Below are 19,180 nucleotides of genomic sequence, written 5' to 3'. Positions count from 1 at the left end.
GCTATTCCAAAAGACAAAGCATTACTTCTGTTCACTTATATCCCATGCATGACAAATTAATAGATTAATATGTAAATTATCCAAATACTAAGCACATAAAACTACTGTCAGATTCTAATCAGGCTGTGCATGTGTGCAGTGGAAGAAAAAGGTAGCAGAACAATCCCCGCCCAAACACAATCCTACAACATTTCATTTACTTCATTTTGGTTTCATTTGGGTTTTTTGTTGAGAGGGTTTGTTCTTCGGTTTTGTTGTTGTTGTTGTTTTTAAACTAACACTACTATTCTAGGGATGTCAAATTCAGGTTTGTTGGGCAGGCTATTAATATTTAGCACAAGTTATCTGGATGCAAGTGCTCTGTGTGTATTTTGAAATATATTTAGCAAATGCAGCAAAAACTGAGGGGGAAACACCTGGAGTTAGAAATTGCTTTCTCTGTCTCTAAGCACAAATTTTCTATGCAAGGTACGTGCACTGTACATCCTCAAGAATTTGTCCTAAGCACAGTTAGTAACATGCTGTGTAAATACTGTACCTACTACAGCATAAGCATTTTTCAATGCTAAAATGAGGAAAAATGAAATGCTATCTATTCCAAACTGCACAAGTTATTTCTACAGGCAAAGGAACAGACTAGCTGCTTGCCACCTCAACTGTAAATTGAGATGGTTATTTTTTTTTATTAATAATATTTATTTTATTATACAGTATATTTGCTTTGTGTGGCCAGGTTGTGGTAGTGGGGGTGAGGGCTACAGGGGTAGCTTCTGTAAGAAGCTGCTGGAAGCTTCCTCCACGCCCTGTAGAACCAGTCTCAGCTGGCTCCAAGACGGATGTGCTGCTGGCAAACACTGGGCCAATCAGAAATGGTGGTAACACTCCTGTGATAACAGATTATGAAGGGGGGGAAAAAAGTGATTGCGCAGATGTAATGCGGCCAGAGAAGAGAGGGGTAAGAACGTGAGAGGAACAACTCTGTAGGCATCAAGGTCAGTGGAGAAGGAGAGGGAGCTGGTGCTTCATGCACCGGAGCCAAGATTCCCCTGCTGCCCGTGGTGCAGCCCATGGTGAGGCAGCTGTGCCCCTGCAGCCCAAGCAGGTCCATGGGGATGCAGAGATCCACCTACAGCACATGGAAGAGACCCAAACTGGAGCAGGTGCTTGCCTGAGAGGAGGCTGTGACCCCGTGGGAAACCTGTGCTGGAGCAGGTCCTGGCAGGGATGTGCACACCTGTGCAGAGAGGAGTCCATGTTGCATTAGGTTTCCTGTAGGACCCTGTAGGGGACCCACACTGGAGCAGCCTGTCCTTGGAGGACTGCACCCCATGAACAGTTACCCACATTGCAGCAGTTTGTGGAGAACTGTTGCCCATGAGATGGACTCATGTTGGAGAAGTTCATGGAGAACTGTCTCCCGTGGGAGGGACCTCACACTGGAGCAGGGGAATGACTCCTCTCCCTGAGCAGCAGCAGAAACTTGTGATGAACTGACCATAATCCCATTCGGTGTCTCCCTGCACTGATGCGGGTAGGAGGTAGAGCTGGGAATGCAGGAGGAGTGGGGGGAAGATGTTTTTAAGGTCTGTTTTTACTTCTCATTATCCTGCTCTGATTTTGTCACTAATAAATTCAACTTATATCTCTAATTCCAGCTTGTTATGCCCATGACAGTATTTGATGAGTGATCTCTCCAAGTCCTTATCTCAACCCATGGACTGTTTTTTATATTTTGTCTCCCCTGTCCAGCTGCAGAAAGGAGGGATACATCGGCTTTGGTGGATGCCTGGCATCCAGCCAGGGTCAGCCCAGTCAGTACATGCAGTCACTGAACCAAGAAGAGAATTAGGCAGACCACATCCTTTACAAAACTAGCCATCTTGCAGTCATATTCCCAATAGTGAATGCACACATTTTAAGTTATATCTGTCAGTTCACATTACCATAACGTTTAGATTTTTTTGTTTTGGCATCAGTTATTTTTTCTAGCAGTCATTTGATGATCAGGCAAGGCAGTTTTGCAGACAATCCTGTCAGGTCACTTGGTCCACAGTGGAGGAAAAGAAGAAAGCAGGAAAATGAAGAGATGACGTTTCAGGCACACATGCCCTTCTGGTCCAAAATGCAAGCTGCAGATTTCAAATACAAGTTATCAAAGTGATCAAAGTTAATGCTGGAGAGGATGAAAGTTTGGTAAGAAAGTTTCACAAATACGTAGGCTTGGCAGAAAGATCTCTGAATGTAGAAACTGAGGATGAGATAGAAATTAAAGCAGGTTCTGATATAAAAGATGTTTTGCTGAAACACTGACCACTGAATAACTGAGAAGGCAAAGGCTGGAGATGAGTTGGAAGGAGATTTTTATGATTAGGACAAAGGTATGTGACTAAAAACAAAGACATGTTTTTCACCAAGTAAATAAGTCTCAAGAAGAGCATAAGTAAATAGAAAACATGTTTTTACCAAAAAGAGCTATTGCAGGCAAACAAGAAATGTCGATGTAGCAAGGAGAGATCTGAAAATTTTCCACTGTAAGCTTAAATTGTAACTTACTTACTCTTGTGATTGGAGAATAATGACTGTAATATGGTAATAGTAGTAGCTGTGATAGGCTATAGGCAAATGTAAAGGTATGGTGTATGGTGCTGATGGGTTGTTATGTATTAAGATACTCTGCAAAGAAAAGTATAAAATGCTTTGTAACTTAAACAGAAAGTGGCTTCAGGTATGCCTACAGCTGGAGCTGGCAGCTGTAGGGCTGGCTCTGGATATCCACTCCCTGAAATGCTGTAACTTCGCCTATGCAATAAACAGCTTTCAAGAGAGCCGCCTGAAGTCCAGACATCCTTCGTGAACCATTCTCCTATAGTTAAGATTCCTTCTGAAAGAAGAGGTAGATGATAACTCTGAGGAGAGAATTTTAAAGAAAGATGGATAAAGGGGCAAGGAGGGGAAGTGGGGAGGGGTGCACAAACAGAAACATTGTAACATGTTCTTAAATCAGTAAATGTGGGTTTTCTTTCATCATCACAGATGAAATAAGTCTATCCTATCTATAAATCTTGTTGTGCTTGCTGTGTTTTTCAACAAAACTAAAACTTCTATTAAAAAACAGCTCAGTGTTTTTACCACTACTTATCAGGAAGTTACTTTAGCTGACAATAGTTACTGATAAATACTGATTCTACTTCAAGAGGTAAGCTTAGCTGAAGGCTCAGCGTAGAATTCAAGTCAAACTTCATCTCTTCCTGAATTGCAATGAAATTTTACTTCAAATCTAGTGCCTCTTAGTTTGTAACATGCAACTGAAATGCTTACAAAAGGTGAGCTGAATGTTGTCTTGAGAAAGTACTTGTGCTAGTTAGATTCATTTATTTAGTGTCTTGGTAAGAACTGTTCTCTTCCCCACATCACCCTTGCCCTCCCATCTGACAGTAGACTTTTTGGATGTCATGGACTGTATTCTGAAAAAGATCTGCCTATTGAATGATGAGGGAATCTTAACTTTTTTTAACTCAAGGTCCCAGAAAGGCACACTTAAGTCGAATTAGTTTCTTTAGGGATCCTAATAGTCACTGTGAAAATAACTGTAAAAAAGTAGAAATTATTCTACAGAAACTAAAGGGTGCTCTCCACCCTTTCTTATCAGAGGGTCCTGTAACCTCCCTCTGCCAGGCTAAAGGTCAGAAGGAAACAATGAACAGAGACAAGTCCTTGCTTGGGACAACAGGCAAGATGCCTCCTTGCCCATCTCACCCTCCCTTTAGGTGCCTCCTCTGTACAATAGTTACGGATAAGGAAGTCGTGAAACAGTTGATGAGGATGAAGGTCCCTGTCCACCGGAGGTGTTATCAAGCCCAGGAAGACCTACAGCTCATAACAAGATCAGTTCTATGAGTAAGAAAATAATGGTTGTAGTGGTAGATGGTTCCCTTCTCAGGGGAATGGAAGATCCAATATGCTGGAAGGATACTCCCCTCAAGGAAGTCTGCTGTGCCCTAGGGTCAGGGTTAAGGACATCACCAGGAAATTTCCTAGCCTGGTACAGTGCTCAAACTACTACCCACTGCTGATCCTCCATGAGACTGGTGATGAAGTCACAACATGTAGCCAGTCCAACGGCCATCAAGAGACTTCAAGGCCTTGGGACAACTGGTGAGGGAATCAAGGCCACATGATGTGTGCACTACCAGCACACATCCATGTGCAGGTAGTGACTGAAAGAAACAGATGGATCCAGTCCATTAACATGTGGCTCTGAGGCTCATGTCACTGCCAAATTTTTGGGTTGTTTGACAACGGGATGGCTAAGATAGCACTATGCTTGCTGGTATCAGATGGGATTGGAAGTATCACCTCTCTCAAAAGGAGAAGAGGGTCTTTGGTCAAGGGTTAGCAGGAATCATTGATACAGCTTTAAGTAAGACATGATTGGGAGGAGGGAGGTATCATGCTATTTAATAGTGATAAGGTGTGGGATGACTTGCCATCCTGTTTTTATCAGTTAGGTGCCAGAGCCAGCAAGAGACACCCAGAGTCTGGAGAGGGATTGCAGGTCAGCAGGAGAACACCTGGAGGCCAGCACAAAGGGATTCCAGCCACTCCAGAGAGAAAGTAATTTTCACTGGGGGCCCAACTTAAATGCCTCTATGCTAACACATCCAGCACAGGGAATAATATAGAGAGACATATGCATGCCTGCAGGTCTATGATCTTACTGGCATCATGGTGGCAACTCCTATGACTGGACTGTTGGAATGGAAGGATACAGTCTCTTCAGGAAGGACAGGCATGGGGCATGAGGAAGAGGTGTCAACCTCTCTGTCAGTGACCATTTGGAGTGCATGGAACTCCACCTGGAATGGACAAGGAGCTAACTTAGAGCTTATGGGTGAGGATTAAAGGGATGGCAAGCCCAAGTAACTTTATAGTGGAGGCCTGCTACAGGCCACCCGAACAGGAAGACCAAGCCAATGAAGCCCTCCACAGAGAGGAAAAGCCTCACATTCACAAGCCCTGGTCCTCATGGGGGATTCTAACCACTGCGACAGCCATGTGGAGAACCAGGCATAGGCACCTTAAGTATGTTTTGCCTCCAGCATTCTGTTGCAACAGGAAAGTTTTGATTGGATTGAGAGGGTCCTGCAGAGGTGGGGCAGTCAGTGTTGTTCTGAGCCAACTTCCTTTTCAGTCGTTAAGCCTGCAATTCTGTCTGCCTTGAGACTTATGCTTAGTGCACCTGCATCAAGAGAACAGTCAAGTCCCAGACAGCTCACTGAAAGGGGCTCCAGGACACCACAGTCCCCTAACTCTCTCTGACTCATTTCCTGGAGGGCTCTAAAGACTGACTGTGCACATGTGAACAATACAGCATGAATGGCACCCAAAAAATCTATTTTACATGAGAGGCATATACCAGGTAAATTATAAAAGGAAGTGGATTGGTCCCCAGTGTGCTCTCTCCCTCTGTCGACCCCAGATCCAGACCATCCACAGCAGTAGGACCAACGCAGGATCTAATGACTGACCTTCCTCTTTCTCTCTTTTCCATCTATTCTCTCCTGTTTTATCCCAGCAATCATATTTGACCACTTAACTCAATACCTGAAGTTTATTGTGAGATTTGGGAGCTAGTTTAAAAGTTTGTTGTAGAAGTTTGAGAGCTTGTTAGCCAACATTTTTACAGCTAAAATAGTGGGCTAACTGCTGGAGTTAAGGCTACTGTATAAATCAGTAAGAGCTCCCTGACAGGTGGACTTTGTTGAGACAGACAAGAATTTACAAGAACCATCACACCCACTTCCAGGTTGTGACAGCCTGCTGGAGGGACGGGACAGCAGAGCACATGTATTCCAGGAGGTTCATTGATGACAATTTCCCTCTCCAACTGATAAAGGAGCCAAAGAGGAGAGGTGCTAGGCTGGACCTTCTCAGCAACAAGGAGCTGGTGGGAAAGGTAGAGCCCAAAGGCAGGCTGGGCTGCAGTGACCATGAAACAGTAGAGACTGAGATCCTCGGGGCAACGAGGAGAGTGAGAAACAAGGACTTCAGAAGAGCTGAAGTTGGCCTCTTAGAGATCTCCTTGGTAGAATACCATGGGACAGAGCCCTGAGTGTAGAGGACTAGATGATATTCAAGGATTGTTTCCTCGAGGCTCAAGAATAATGCATCCCAACAAAGAGAAAATTAGAAAAGAATGTCAGAGGCCTGGATGGATGAACAAGGAGCCCCCGGACAAATTTAAAACACAAACAGGTAGCTTACAGAGCACAGGAACAGGGAAAGGTAGCCTGGGAGAAACACAGAGAAATTGTCCAAACAGCCAAGGAAATGGAATTGTTGTTGTTATTATTAGTATAATGAGGGAGAGAAAGAGAGAGAGGAGTAAAACCCAAGAGAAACAAATGATGCACAGTGCCCAGTGGCTCAGCACCCACTGACTGATGCTCAGGCTGTTCCCTTCACTGGCAAGTGCTCCAGCCACACTGCCCAAGTTGCAGAAGGTGAAACCAGGAAGATGGCGAGGAAAGCTAAAACACTGACAGAAGTAAATCTGGCCAAGAACACCAAGAGTAACAAAAATCTTCTTTAGGTACATTAGCAGTAAAAGACTAGGGAAAACGTGGCTCTTTTCAGAAGGGATATGGAAGACCTGGTTACGCTGAGGTACTCCATGACTTTTTTGCCTCAGTCTTCACCAGCAAGTGCTCAGCCACACTGCCCAAGTCGCAGAAGTTGAGAGCAGGGATTGGGAAAATGAAGAACTGCCATCTGCAGGAGAAGATCAGGTTTGAGAATATCTAAGGAATGTGAAGGTGCACCAAGTCCAGTAAACTGACACAGAAGAGCAATAAAAAGCAGATTAATTTCATCTTTTGTTCTGCTATCCCCACTTCATCTAAGCTAGAAGTCTTCAACATCATCCATCTCTTCTCTCCTCCCTCCACCTCGCTCTGCAGTTGTTTACTAATTTTAGCGCAGTGCTGGTATATATTCCCAGAGCTTGAGCTCACTCAAATGTTCTCAAGATGGGCAATAATCTTGATTTTTAGGTAATGATCAACTGCAAACACACTGAAACAAGATGCTTAAACATTTTTTTAATTCATTTATTAACTGTGCACAAGAGAAGTATCTACCAATAGAAACTCAAAAGCTATACAGTATTTTTTTACTTGGTGGTTAAACATAATTAGAGTATCACATGACCATGAATGAAAGTAATTTCTCCAATTACAAATCAGAATATGTGTTAAAATCTCAGTGGAACAAGCCAAATAGCCATAGAAGCAATTACAGAGCACAAGGCCATGGCTCTTTAATTTGCACAATGACAAAAGTAATTTACAGTTAACCTGTGAATATTGAGATAATGTTATAATGCAAGTTTCTGTACAGTTAAATGTAAAGAGACAACCAGAACAATAATTCTAGTATATTTTAACTGAAGTTGCTTAAGCATTTTTTCTCAGATAGTTACCAAAGATCCTGGAAGATTCTACACCAAGTCCAAGTCCTATGACTTTTTTTTCCTATTTTTTTGTGGTTTTTTTGGTTTTGTTTTTGGGTTTTTTTGGGTTTTGTGGGGGGTTTTTTTGTTTTTTTGTGGGGGGTTTTTTTGGTTGGTTTTTTGGGGGTTTTTTGTTTGTTTTTTCATTACTTACAATTTCACTCTATTGTAATGTGTAAATCTCTAGAAATGAGCTGTCTCTGTTGTATATATTGTATACAAATTAAAGCAAAATATGGTAGATTACTCAAGTGGTATAAGTCTTCCAGCATTTTGCTAGTCAAGAAAAAAAAAAAACATGCCAAAATCACCATAAGCAGTATTGGTACCCACAGCTTCAATTAATTTGTTTCCCTTTTATTTTGTAATCTACATAAATTACTACTGAAGGATACTGTTTAAGTAGTAAATAAATTGGCCATTTATAGGTCAGACAAAACTTGTTCAATCAACTGTGAAAGCTGATATTGTTTCCAAAAAATCACAAATAATGCAGAACAAAAGAACTGATGCACTCAAAGTGAAAATGCATTGATTCCCACTGTCTGAGGAAAACTACTGCACTCCTCCTTCAAATGCATCAGACTGGTTTTAGTCATAACAAGAGAATCCCAAGAGTCAGAATGAAATAAAGCAATTTGAAAGATTTAAGAGCTGTTATCAAAAATAAATTACATTTTTTCAAGTTAAAAGAAACACTGCTATGAAGGCTGAGAGCCAAGCAGCCTTTCAATAGCTGCATTGATGTCTCCTCCTGTTGCTATTAGTGCTTGTAAATTTGCTTCACGGTTCAGAAAGCCCATTGCGCTCAGCTGTTCCAGTTGCTGCTGAAATCGAACTTCTGGGTTTTGTAACTGCTAAGAACAAAATTTCAAGCTATAAAAGCATAATACATACTTAGCAAAATACAGGATTTAAACATAAGTGGGTTTCGCATCACTCTGTCTTTTCCAATTTTTGACTACATCTTGTTCAAGTTCCAAAAAATATATTCAGACAAATTCAATTAACAATTGAAGCATTTTTTTTAACAAGTCAGCACCATCAAATTATCTACACTTATATAACACTCCTGAACTCCAGGGAAAAGTGATTGTTTGATAGAGGAGGATTCAAATTAAATTGGGTACATGTATGTCCCACGAACAGTTTCTCAAAGATATGCATAGGTATTTTTTTAAAACAAAATAGAGCTCAACCAAGCAATGTGGAACAGCAAAGATTATGTTGTTGTCAACAATATTGAACATCACAGGCTTTATTTTCCCTCGACATAAAGACCACGTCTTTTGTAACACTCCCAAGTATTTGTTGACTGAAATTACCAAAATCCTAATTGTTAGAAAGTTTGAGTCTAAGGCAAACTGTTAGCTGTGCTTTATAGCAAGATTCTGTTTACACAAACACATGGCGAAGTTCTGCATTGTCTCAATGGTACGACCTTCAGAGGCATGTTTTGAATCAGAACTATTACAGGAAAATTATATTCTCCAAAGTAACATCTTAAAATCAATGACTCAGTTTAAATTACTACACAAAACTTTTGCCACTACTGCTAATTTTCCTTTTGTTTTAATTCAGCAGTTTCATACATCAAGAAATTACCACCCAGATTTAAAATTTGTATATGGTTCCATACCAATGAAACAAAACAGAATGTTGACTCAGAAGGGTAAGATTTGGAAGCCTAAGTGAAAATACTGTAGCAAACCAGATTCTTATGTAACATCCACCACTGCTTTCTCATTATTATAAAACAAGAGAAAAAAGTCTGTCACAGCAGCAAAGCAGAACTAACTCAGCCCATGATGGTAAGAGAGGAGGAAAAAGCAGGACTGCCCTTTCCATGAGCAGTCTGACATTACACTGGGTATGCACCATGTGTGAAGGTGCTGTTTCACAGAGCACTCCAGAAAGCTAACAGCATGGCTCCTTTAAAGCCAGTCTTGCTCACCACTCTATGAGTACCGGCAAAGTTGCTACTGGAGCTCTCTGGAAACCCTTAATCCCACTATGGTAACAAAACGCACTGCAGTCTGGACCTGCAGGATGTCAGGGAAGCCATACAAAAAATTCTGGCTCCAAATAGGCAATGTGGCTACTCTGAAGAAGGGGGACAGAGGCTTATTTATTGCTAAAGAATAACAGTCATGAATACAGGCAAAGAGCACAGAGGTAACAGTATTCAATATGTTTAGGCTTTACTCTTGCCTGAACCCACACTACAGTTGTCAGTCAATCTTATCATCTCAGTCTGCCTCTATCTTTACCAGCATTTCAGAACTCAATGGGATGAAGATGAGTATATAAAAATCAACTATTCAGAGGACACTTTTACTCAAACTGCATGTTTTTTCAGCATGTACTTGCACAGCTGCAATAGCACTTTTAAGCCTCCTCTACTGACCTTTGACCAGAAGCATCCAGTGGGCTGTCCCCTCAACTATCTGCCTCTTTCCAGTGCTTTACAATTAAAAATAAAGTAAAAAGTAAAAAAACTAGAATATAATTATGTACTTTACCTGAGTATTTGCACCAGCAAGTGCCTGCAACATCTGGTGGACAAACTGCTGATGACCAGGTTCAGCAGTTCCTGAAGCTGGACTTGTATTTTCAGTGGAAACAGAACTAGGTACAGTGGACGCTGTAGGAGCTCCACTACTTCCCACTCCACCCAAACCAGGATTAAATCTGTATAAATTACAGGAAGAGAAATATACCACTTGAATAATAAATACCAGTTTGTCTCTTCTCATTAATTAGTACATACAAATTCTGTCAAAGAGAGAATAACAATTTGAGTAAAGTACTAAGACAAAGACCAGAGTTATCACTGGTTAGGATTGCACAGCAGACAAAAATGTGACAGATTCTAAACCAACTTTAATTAAACCAAAAAAGGGAAGAGGACAAATCTTTAATAAAGACTGTATAAATTTCCAAATCTAAAAAGAATGAATAACATAAGGAAAGACTTCCTGTCTAAATTTGTAAGATCAATTCTTACCCTGGTATAAGCCCCGGTGCTTCTGTTGCTAATGTCTGCAAGCCCTGCTGAATCTGTAGCAGAGCCTGCATCGCTCTGGGGTTTGACATAGCTGATAACGTGTCAGGATTCTGCATCTAAGAAAAGGAAAGAAACTCTTCATTATATGTAGATGTTCCAAGGTAATTTTCATTGCTAGATGTCTTACAGAATCTGACATAATTTCAGAACTTGGCTTTCGATTTTGTAGTTGAAAATTACAGGAAATCCTTCAGTTATTTTTTCTTCTGTGAGAAAACTTCCATAGAAGGTGATCAATGAACACTCTAGATGTAGAAAAAGCCTTCCAAATGAGAATTATACAAGAAGTATTTTTCATTACAGATCTCAATTTTCCAAGGCCACAAGACTATATTAGTACATTATTCTAGAATTAGTCTCCTATATCATACTACTGGTAAGCAACAACATTGAACATGAGGAAATTTGACCAATAAATGCCGAAGAAAAATAAGTAAGTTCCTTTTTCCTAGCTAATTTCAGATCACAGCAATTTGATTCTGACTATTCGTACATATCTTCTCATCTGTAGTGCCCTTACATCCTGAAATGTAAAAGAACACACTGCAAAATATACCAGCAAACAAATGTGTAATATTCAAGGGTTCTCAGTCTACCGTGACTTCGATTACAAACTGGCTTTCACATCCACAAATAATTTAGAAGACAAATCCTTTTCACTTCTGAAATGAAACATCCAAAAACCTTATTTTAGACACAAACTCAAAACTAGCGGCTTATGCTCACCTTTGCACAGAGGTGGCAACAGGTAAGTGAAAAGTAATGTTTCAGTTACAAATAGCACAGTTTTGGTAATCAGACCTACTTCAAATACCAGATAGGCTTACTAATCTTAGCAGCTTTCCCCTGGCAACTATACCGGATTACTTTTGCTGAAAGACCACATTTGATTCATGTAGAAATCACAGATTAAGGTGAAATCTCCTCTGGTGCAGAGCAGAACTGCAGAATAGGAGAACAACTCTGATCTGGAGTATGGGCGCCTAAAAAGACTTCAGAAGAGCAAGTTAATATTCTCCATTCATCTCTTGGACTTTTATCTTCATGACAGCTAGAAGTCAAAGAATAACTGAATGTATAGTAGATGGAAACGATTACTCCAGTTTTGAAGAGGTAAACATTTTGAGGTGTCCAAAGAAAGCTGCTGCAACCACTTTATGAAAATATTTAAATCATGACTTACTGTCTGATATTTGAAGCTGTCTTACATAAATGGTGGCCCAACAATTCTTAGAGCCCTTAGGTGACCTGGATCTCATCTCTGTTAACTTTATTAATTCCAGTAGCAGCCATTCTTCCCTAGTTCTGCTGGGCAGGCAATTGCCCTTAATTGCAAAAGATGCCTTCCATTATGCAGATTCCATGGTTTCTATCTCCCAATCCCACAATATAAACACCAGTAGATAAGCAAGAAAACACAAGCTGAAATATTACCAACACTGAGAATACCCAGATATTTCTCCACTTCACACCTCAACTGCTAATGCTGTTAATCATCTAACTTTAGACAGTGAATACAACAAAGAACTATTTGTGCAGATAAACTCCAAAGTGATAGTAACATGAGATACCCAAAGGAAACAGAAATGATTCCTACTGCGCCTTCATTTATGTTTTGAAATCTGGGAGTAATTAATGTGGTACTAGTTCCTCAGATACTACAGAGTCATTATAAAGCAGGGGCAATACAAAACACCGCAGCCATTCATGTGGTTCAAACAATATAAATAGTATCTTTTGAACACTGAACTTGCTACTATAATTCATGTATGTGCTCATTATTTTACTCATAAAAACTCCTGTATGCAGTCAGATCTTGGCAATGCATATTTACACTGATTTGCAAGGACTGCCTAATGACAGAACTCATGCAGTGGATTAGGCTTTCAATTCCTAAAAAAATCTTGCTTGCTACTATTTAGGGAACACAGTACTACTACACACTGTGGCAACTAATACCAAGCAGATACCTGGGCTGCAAACACAAAGCTGGTATGAGTGGAAGACAATGGTAGAGCAGTCGTTACAGGAAAGACTTCAGAACCCACTTCTTTTAAATTAGCTAATGACTTGGGTCTTTCAAGGCATGCTGTAGGACCTTTTTTCCAAATATTTAAGGCAGGTTTGAAGAGGCATGAGAAAAGCATAGTGAAACGTTAACTAGTAGTGTGAAAAGTACTATTCTTTTTAATTTGTGAAACAAAACTTGTCACAAACAGGCGTTTTCCGGCTGGTGCACAGTAAGAGCATTTATTCTAAGCAAAGAAGCAATAACAAATCTTAGCGGTTGTGCTATTCATAGACAACAGTCAGGCTTAACTTTTGAAAGAGATGGAGACATTAAGCAAGAATATTATCAAGGGACAATCTAACTTAATACCTAAAGCTAATGAGAGTATATTACATAATATAGCTATTAGCCAAATCAAAGACAGGCACCAGTTTACTAAAAATATTGCTCATTGACTTGAAGACCTTTATTAAGAGCTAGTATCTCATCTTACTTGCTGAAGGTAAGTTGGAAGTTGTTGTCTCATTTGTTCCTGAAGTTGAGGATTTCCAACAAATAAAGGATTATTCAACATCATCTATAGGACAAAAATATTTAGCTTCAAAGATCAAGCAGTAAAAACTACTGGAGGTTTTAAAACAACTACTGATAATACAGCAATAGTCTATGAAAATTATCTCACAGAGTAATAATCATCTACTACTTCAGCCAAAACTTTCTGGGGGTGTTTGTCTTTTTCTTTTTTTTTCAGTTTGTTTTGCTTTTGCTTGGTTGGGGTTTTTTATCTTGTAAATGGATGAATTTCCAGATACAAATGAGGCAGTCTTGCCAAGTGTTACAAGAAAGTCCTTTTCTGTTCAGCCTCCACTACAAATCTAAGTAACAGCTTTGCTGTAAATATCACCTGAAGTCAAGGATTTCCAAGTGAGTATTTAACACAGAAAAGATAGTATTTTTTCAATCTCAGTTCAAAATTTGGCTTTCAATATTACCGCTTTAAATAAAATTTGAAAGCACTTCTACAACACCGTTCATAAAACAGCATCTCAATTTCTACAGTGAGCACAGGTTACAAACACGAAGTTAAAACCAGAGTCATATCTAGATACAGCACTAAGTCTCCTCCCTTCACTTCTCCCAGACTAGTGGGGGTATTTATTTACTGTTAGCTCTACCTTAATTTATAATCAAAGCACTTGTTTTTGTCTAACTGTTTCTTATGCTGGATCACAAGTTTAGGGCTGTACAAAAGATACACAACCCTACAGGTTATTTTAGAAGCATGTCAGGCATGATATCCAACTACAAATTGAAGAAACTCACAACAAATTGTTAAATGTAAGCAGGTAATAATTGCAGTGAGTTAGGAATTAACATTAAAAACTGGCCCATTCGCCACAGGCAATCGTTGAGCTTTTGGGTTTTATCTTTTTTTACTTTAATACACACAATATATTACTATACCAAATGCAATTTACCTGTACTGCAAGATCAGGATTCTGGCTTAATGACTGCATCATGCTTCTCATGTAGGGTGCAGACAACATATTCTGCATAAGTTGTGGGTTTTCTGTTATCTGCTGTAATAAGCTCTGCATTCCTGGTGTGTTGAACATACCAGCTTAAAGAAAAATTAAAGGGCACTTTAGTAAATATCCTGACTACCATAAGAGAAAGTAGACTATCTAAACCCAGAATATAGCCACTTGGTTTTCATGAGTTTAGACACTGAAATATACCTCAGTGTGGTTCTGCTTACACAGACACATCTACCCTATAAGTTAAGACAGACATTGTATCCAACACATACTCCCATCCAAGTACCCACATTATTAGCTGTTTTCCCATTTGCCTTAGAACAGAAAAAATACTACAATTCATCTACAGATTCATTACCTTTGTTATTTTAAGGCAGTATACAAGTATTATTATCACTCCGATTATTTTTCATGTTTTTTAATTTTTCCTATTTTTCTACAGAGGACTTCGATAATAGTAAAACATTCTACAAAAGTAAACAGCTATAAAAACTGAATCAAAAGCTCTCTACCTAATGAAAGAATCCTTTCAGCAAGGTTCCAAGTATGTGCAAATATATACAGTTGCAGTAACAAACGTACCTCCAAGTCCAGGTCCCAAATTTGGTCCAGTTGAGCTCTGTCCCGTAGTGCCAGAAGTGCTATTTTCAGCATTAGTGCTGCTACTGCCCTCGCCACTAGGGCCGGTATTTCTTGTGGAAGTCTGTGAGCTGGACTGAGGAGCCCATGGATTTGGCAGAGGATCTCTATTTTCTGTACGAGACAGCTGATTGTCCCCTCCTGCTGATGCATTGCTTACTAAAGAAGCAAATGGGTTACCTCCAAACTACAGAGAAAGGAGAGGAAACACACATCATCTACAAATTTCTAAATGATATATGCAAATAAAGGTTTATGGCTCTTAATCAGTTATACTCACCATTCTACAATAATTAAATACAAATATTGCAAAAAGACACCAACACAGAGATACTAGGACCCCCCCAAAAAATTAAATCACGTTTCTTTTTGAAAGTAGTGCTGCTACTACATTGTATTTTGATCGCAGTAATTCTGACTCTAAAGTCTTCTATTCTTCTCACCTTCAGTTAAAAGTTACTAAACACACACTTAAAAGGATTTTACTGGACCTCCAAATCTTAGGGCAATGAACTAAAGGAATTAAAAATTAAGTAATAAACAAATGTATTAACTTTAAAATAGCTTCTCATCACACAAAGTGATAGCGGTATTTCTTCAGGCTCAGAATAACATGGGATTTTTAAAGCTCTTTGCTCTCAAGAGTAAAAGGTTGCATAGCAAATTCAAGTTTCAAGAAGTGTTTTCTCAAGTAAACATCTGGAAATTTATTTAAATTCTTTTATTTCAGAAAGTAAGTATTTACTTTCCATGCCATTTGTAATCTTTTCTCACCTGCTCCTGTGCTGCATTCAATATTGGCTCCTGAATGTCTGTGTACATACGCCGCAAGGCATTGTATCCCCCTGGTATACTTTCAAGGTTGCTCAAGGCTCGGTCCTGGTTTCGCATCATTTCCTGCATCATTGCAGGGTTTCTAGCAAGTTCTAGTGTCTAGAGAAGTGGAACGTTTAATCTGTATTAATAAGAAATCCATTCTAAAGTGAAAACGTCAGCATTTGGCAGTATCTCAGTCATCCCTGTCTAACCCAGTTAAAAATTATGATTAAAGCTGAATCAACCTGTCAGCTTAGCATGAGTCAACACAATCTGGTATTTAGCCAGCATTCTACCACAACTGATTGGGTCAGGAAGACTGGCTAAATAGAAGAAAACCTCTGAACAAGCTATTCTTTTCTTTCTTCATCTTTTCCACACAACATACTCTTACCATTTCTAACATTACTACAGCCGGCAGACCATAGTATGAAATTTAAAATAAATACATACAATTTCAAAAGCACCTATTAATCTCTTTGGGTTTTAATACATTTTGCCACACAACGTATCTTATTTATCTTTTAATTTTAAAAACATTTAGAAGTACCCACAGTGAGACACAATGAAAATATGTAGTATCTTGGAGAATTACCACTTATGGTAGAATTGCTGGTTAGACAACACGTTTCAAGGGCAGACAGGCACATCCAATTCTAGTCTCAGAAGACATGACTACACAGTATTCATTGACTTTCAAAACCATGCTGCAGATTTTCTGAATTATCAGTCTATTTTGGACATTAACAACTAGAAATGTACACTCTGGTTGTCTATGGCAACATTTTATGGATTTTGAATAAGACTAAATACTTCAAGAATGTTTACACGCTCCACTAAGCATGTCCAATTCCTGCTCTGTTGTTTACAGTAACAGCAGAATCACAAGTCATGAACTAATAGATCTTTCTACATACCTGTCTCATTATATCTGGATTATTCAGCATGTGACTGATTTCTGGATTTCTCTGTATCAGTTGCTGCATTTGAGGGTTAGCCATAATTAACTGCCTCATCAGGTCAGGATTTGAAAGCATGCTCTGAACAAATGGATTTTCCATTATCTGAACCATCATTTCTGGGTTGGACATAAGTTGCCGTTGCATCTGACTTTGCAACTCTGAGAAGTTTGAAGTATTTAAGCCCAGGCTACTCAGGCCTGCCAAACCTCCAAGGCCACCTTTAAGAGAATGAAAAAAATGTGAGTGACTTTACTTCCAGCCACATCCAGATTCTTTCTAAATACAAAATACTTGAGCATATCTCATACTTCAAAATAACAAAAAAGAATGGAAAGTCCCATCTTTGCAAGGCTGTTAAGAGCTTGCTTCCTTAAATAACAAGATACATAACTAAAAATCCAACAAACTTTATTCTTAAATAAAATTTGTTACAATTCTAACAATTTTTCTTCTTGTTTTCCAAAGCCAAGATACAAGAGATGTTTGAGTTTGGGGGCTTTAGGTCCATGTCCTACCCACTCCAGCAACACTTAACACCTGCATTTGTAATAATCATTTATCTGTCTCCTCTTGGTTAGACTATAATCAAGAGAGAACTCCAATATGAGTTATATTCCCCATTCTAATTAAAAGCAGAGTTTCTCTTGGTAGTAGTACACCAAGAGCTAATTATGTTTCGAATTCTTGTGCTTTGCCAAATCCAAATAAAAAATTTCAGAAGGTATTAGACAGACCGAAGAACCATTTAAACCTAAGAAATCATCTACTTACTATAACTGGCTTTTCCAATTCTATCTCTTCCCCCCTCCCAAATGCAAAAAAAAAGGACTAAAAAGAATGAAACAAAACCCCACCACTACTATGAAAATAGGTTATAATTTTTAAGTCAATAGACTGCAGTCTCTTCATTCATGAAAGTAAAGACTCATAATACTATCAGATTTGAAACCTGAGAAATACTTAATTGTAAGATTAGCAGCAACTTTGTTGCTTTTACTGCAGATCTTGGCTTCATGTTACAGGTCCAACTTCTGTGATTCATCTATATTCAATTACAGGAACTCAAATACACTTTTATAAGAAGCACAAGGACACTGGAAGGAATTTCATTATTTGTACCAAAATACAACATCAGTAGCACCTTACCACTGAAGGTGAAACAGTACAAACCTGAAGTGGGTGGTGAAACAATGGCACAGTTTATCCAGGGAGGCGATGGAGGCCCCACCTCTGGAAACATTCAAAGTCAGGTTGGATGGGGCTCTGAGCAGCCTAATCTAGTTAAAGATGTCCCAGGCAATTGCAGAGAGGTTGGACTATAAAACTAACAGAACAACTTTCCTCTGGTAACTGAGTAATCAGAAACCTATCTGTAATAAGTTTTTTGGCTGGTGTTTTTGTTTGGGTTTTATTTTTAAAGTTCTGCCTACATTGTAATAAAGCTTTGGGGACAATTACCTGAATCCAAGAGAAGATACCCACCATGCTACCTAACAAGTATTCTTACCCAAGCCAAAAGGGTTACTATTTGTTGAAGCTGGTGTTGAGGTACTACTGCTTGATGTTGATGTAGTAGCAGTACTCCCAGTGGTGTTTGCCTGTTGAGCTGTGTGGTCTTGTGATCTAAAAAAGCAATTTTAAAACTTTATAGAGTGTAACAAGTTATTTTAAGTAGTATCATTAAATGTAGGAACAGTATTATACTTGAGAATCCTAAAATACATTTTGATTCTTGGTCAAAACCCAGTTATCTCCAGATGGCTTCCTATAATAAATCTTTCTCAGATCCCTGTCATGTCACTGGAGTTTCAAATAGTAAAAAAACATATGGGTATCACTGCAGCCATTACCACCTTCTCATCCTACCCCGTGATGCCTGCCAATTAATTGTTTTCTCTGTCCTTATCTTGCTTTAAGGATGCATGCCTTATTTCACTATACTCACATACTACTGGTAACATGCCCATGCCTTGAAGAAATAAAGCCTAACAAATTTAATGCGAAATTTATTTCATGCCACATCTCTACTAGGATGCTTTACTGAACGTGATATTCAGTTAATGTCACGTTTTATTAGAAGACAAATATCAGACTCTCAATAACCTTTAAGACTTCAAGAACAGGGTGATAATGAAATTACATGAAGCTAAAGCCAGCAAAATTTAGCACAGGCACTAAAGCATGCCCTGTTTGTAAAATCACCACACCCTTCTACTGCAGGCAGAAACACAGATGTTGCCATGTAGTAAAAGAGATCAAGGAACTGAGCTTGAACAGAGCTAACATGGCCTCTCTGTTCTAAAGAAAAGAGACTACTTAGAAATCCAAATCAGTTCTCCACTGTGGTTCAACAATCAATAAATGCCTGTATTTGCAGTACTACAGAATAAAATAACTTTTAAAACTAAGAATTCAGACTTCACGAAAAGATTTGAGAATTTGACAGTACACTAGACTTCATACTTCAGTTCGCCTTGGAGAACCTTTCCCCCGTAACAAAACTCTGCACTTGCCCCACTCAAGCAAACACCAGAAAAAAAACCCCAACCATACAAAAAAAAATCAGAAAGATGCCTTAAATGCAGCGATTTTCCTGAGGTTTCTAAGAGTTCTTTAACTTCATTAACAGCAACTGCA

At 39.1% G+C, this 19,180-nt stretch overlaps 1 protein-coding gene across 4 annotated transcripts in view; it reads right to left on the bottom strand.

Moving 5' to 3' along the window:
- Positions 1 to 7,080: 7,080 nt before the first annotated feature.
- UBQLN1 (ubiquilin 1) overlaps positions 7,081 to 19,180 on the bottom strand; it is a 29,503-nt gene continuing 17,403 nt past the window's right edge. Inside the window, exons 3-11 of one of the 4 annotated variants that reach the window (XM_048291582.1) lie at positions 18,051 to 18,166; positions 16,499 to 16,761; positions 15,540 to 15,698; positions 14,709 to 14,952; positions 14,067 to 14,209; positions 13,082 to 13,165; positions 10,518 to 10,633; positions 10,033 to 10,201; positions 7,081 to 8,364 (exon numbers count right to left, since the gene is read on the bottom strand). In XM_048291582.1, the coding sequence (XP_048147539.1) occupies positions 8,212 to 8,364; positions 10,033 to 10,201; positions 10,518 to 10,633; positions 13,082 to 13,165; positions 14,067 to 14,209; positions 14,709 to 14,952; positions 15,540 to 15,698; positions 16,499 to 16,761; positions 18,051 to 18,166 (1,447 nt within the window). In that variant the 3' untranslated portion in view covers positions 7,081 to 8,211. Of the gene's footprint in view, positions 8,368 to 10,032; positions 10,202 to 10,517; positions 10,634 to 13,081; positions 13,166 to 14,066; positions 14,210 to 14,708; positions 14,953 to 15,539; positions 15,699 to 16,498; positions 16,762 to 18,050; positions 18,167 to 19,180 lie in introns of all 4 variants that reach the window. The other 3 variants (XM_048291581.1, XM_048291584.1, XM_048291583.1) reach the window with 3 other exon arrangements.

The sequence above is a fragment of the Corvus hawaiiensis genome, chromosome Z (genome assembly GCF_020740725.1).
Source record: "Corvus hawaiiensis isolate bCorHaw1 chromosome Z, bCorHaw1.pri.cur, whole genome shotgun sequence".
Classification (NCBI taxonomy): Eukaryota; Metazoa; Chordata; class Aves; order Passeriformes; family Corvidae; genus Corvus; species Corvus hawaiiensis.
Note: the sequence above shows the minus strand (reverse complement) of the source record. Positions and strands in the feature narration are given on the sequence as shown.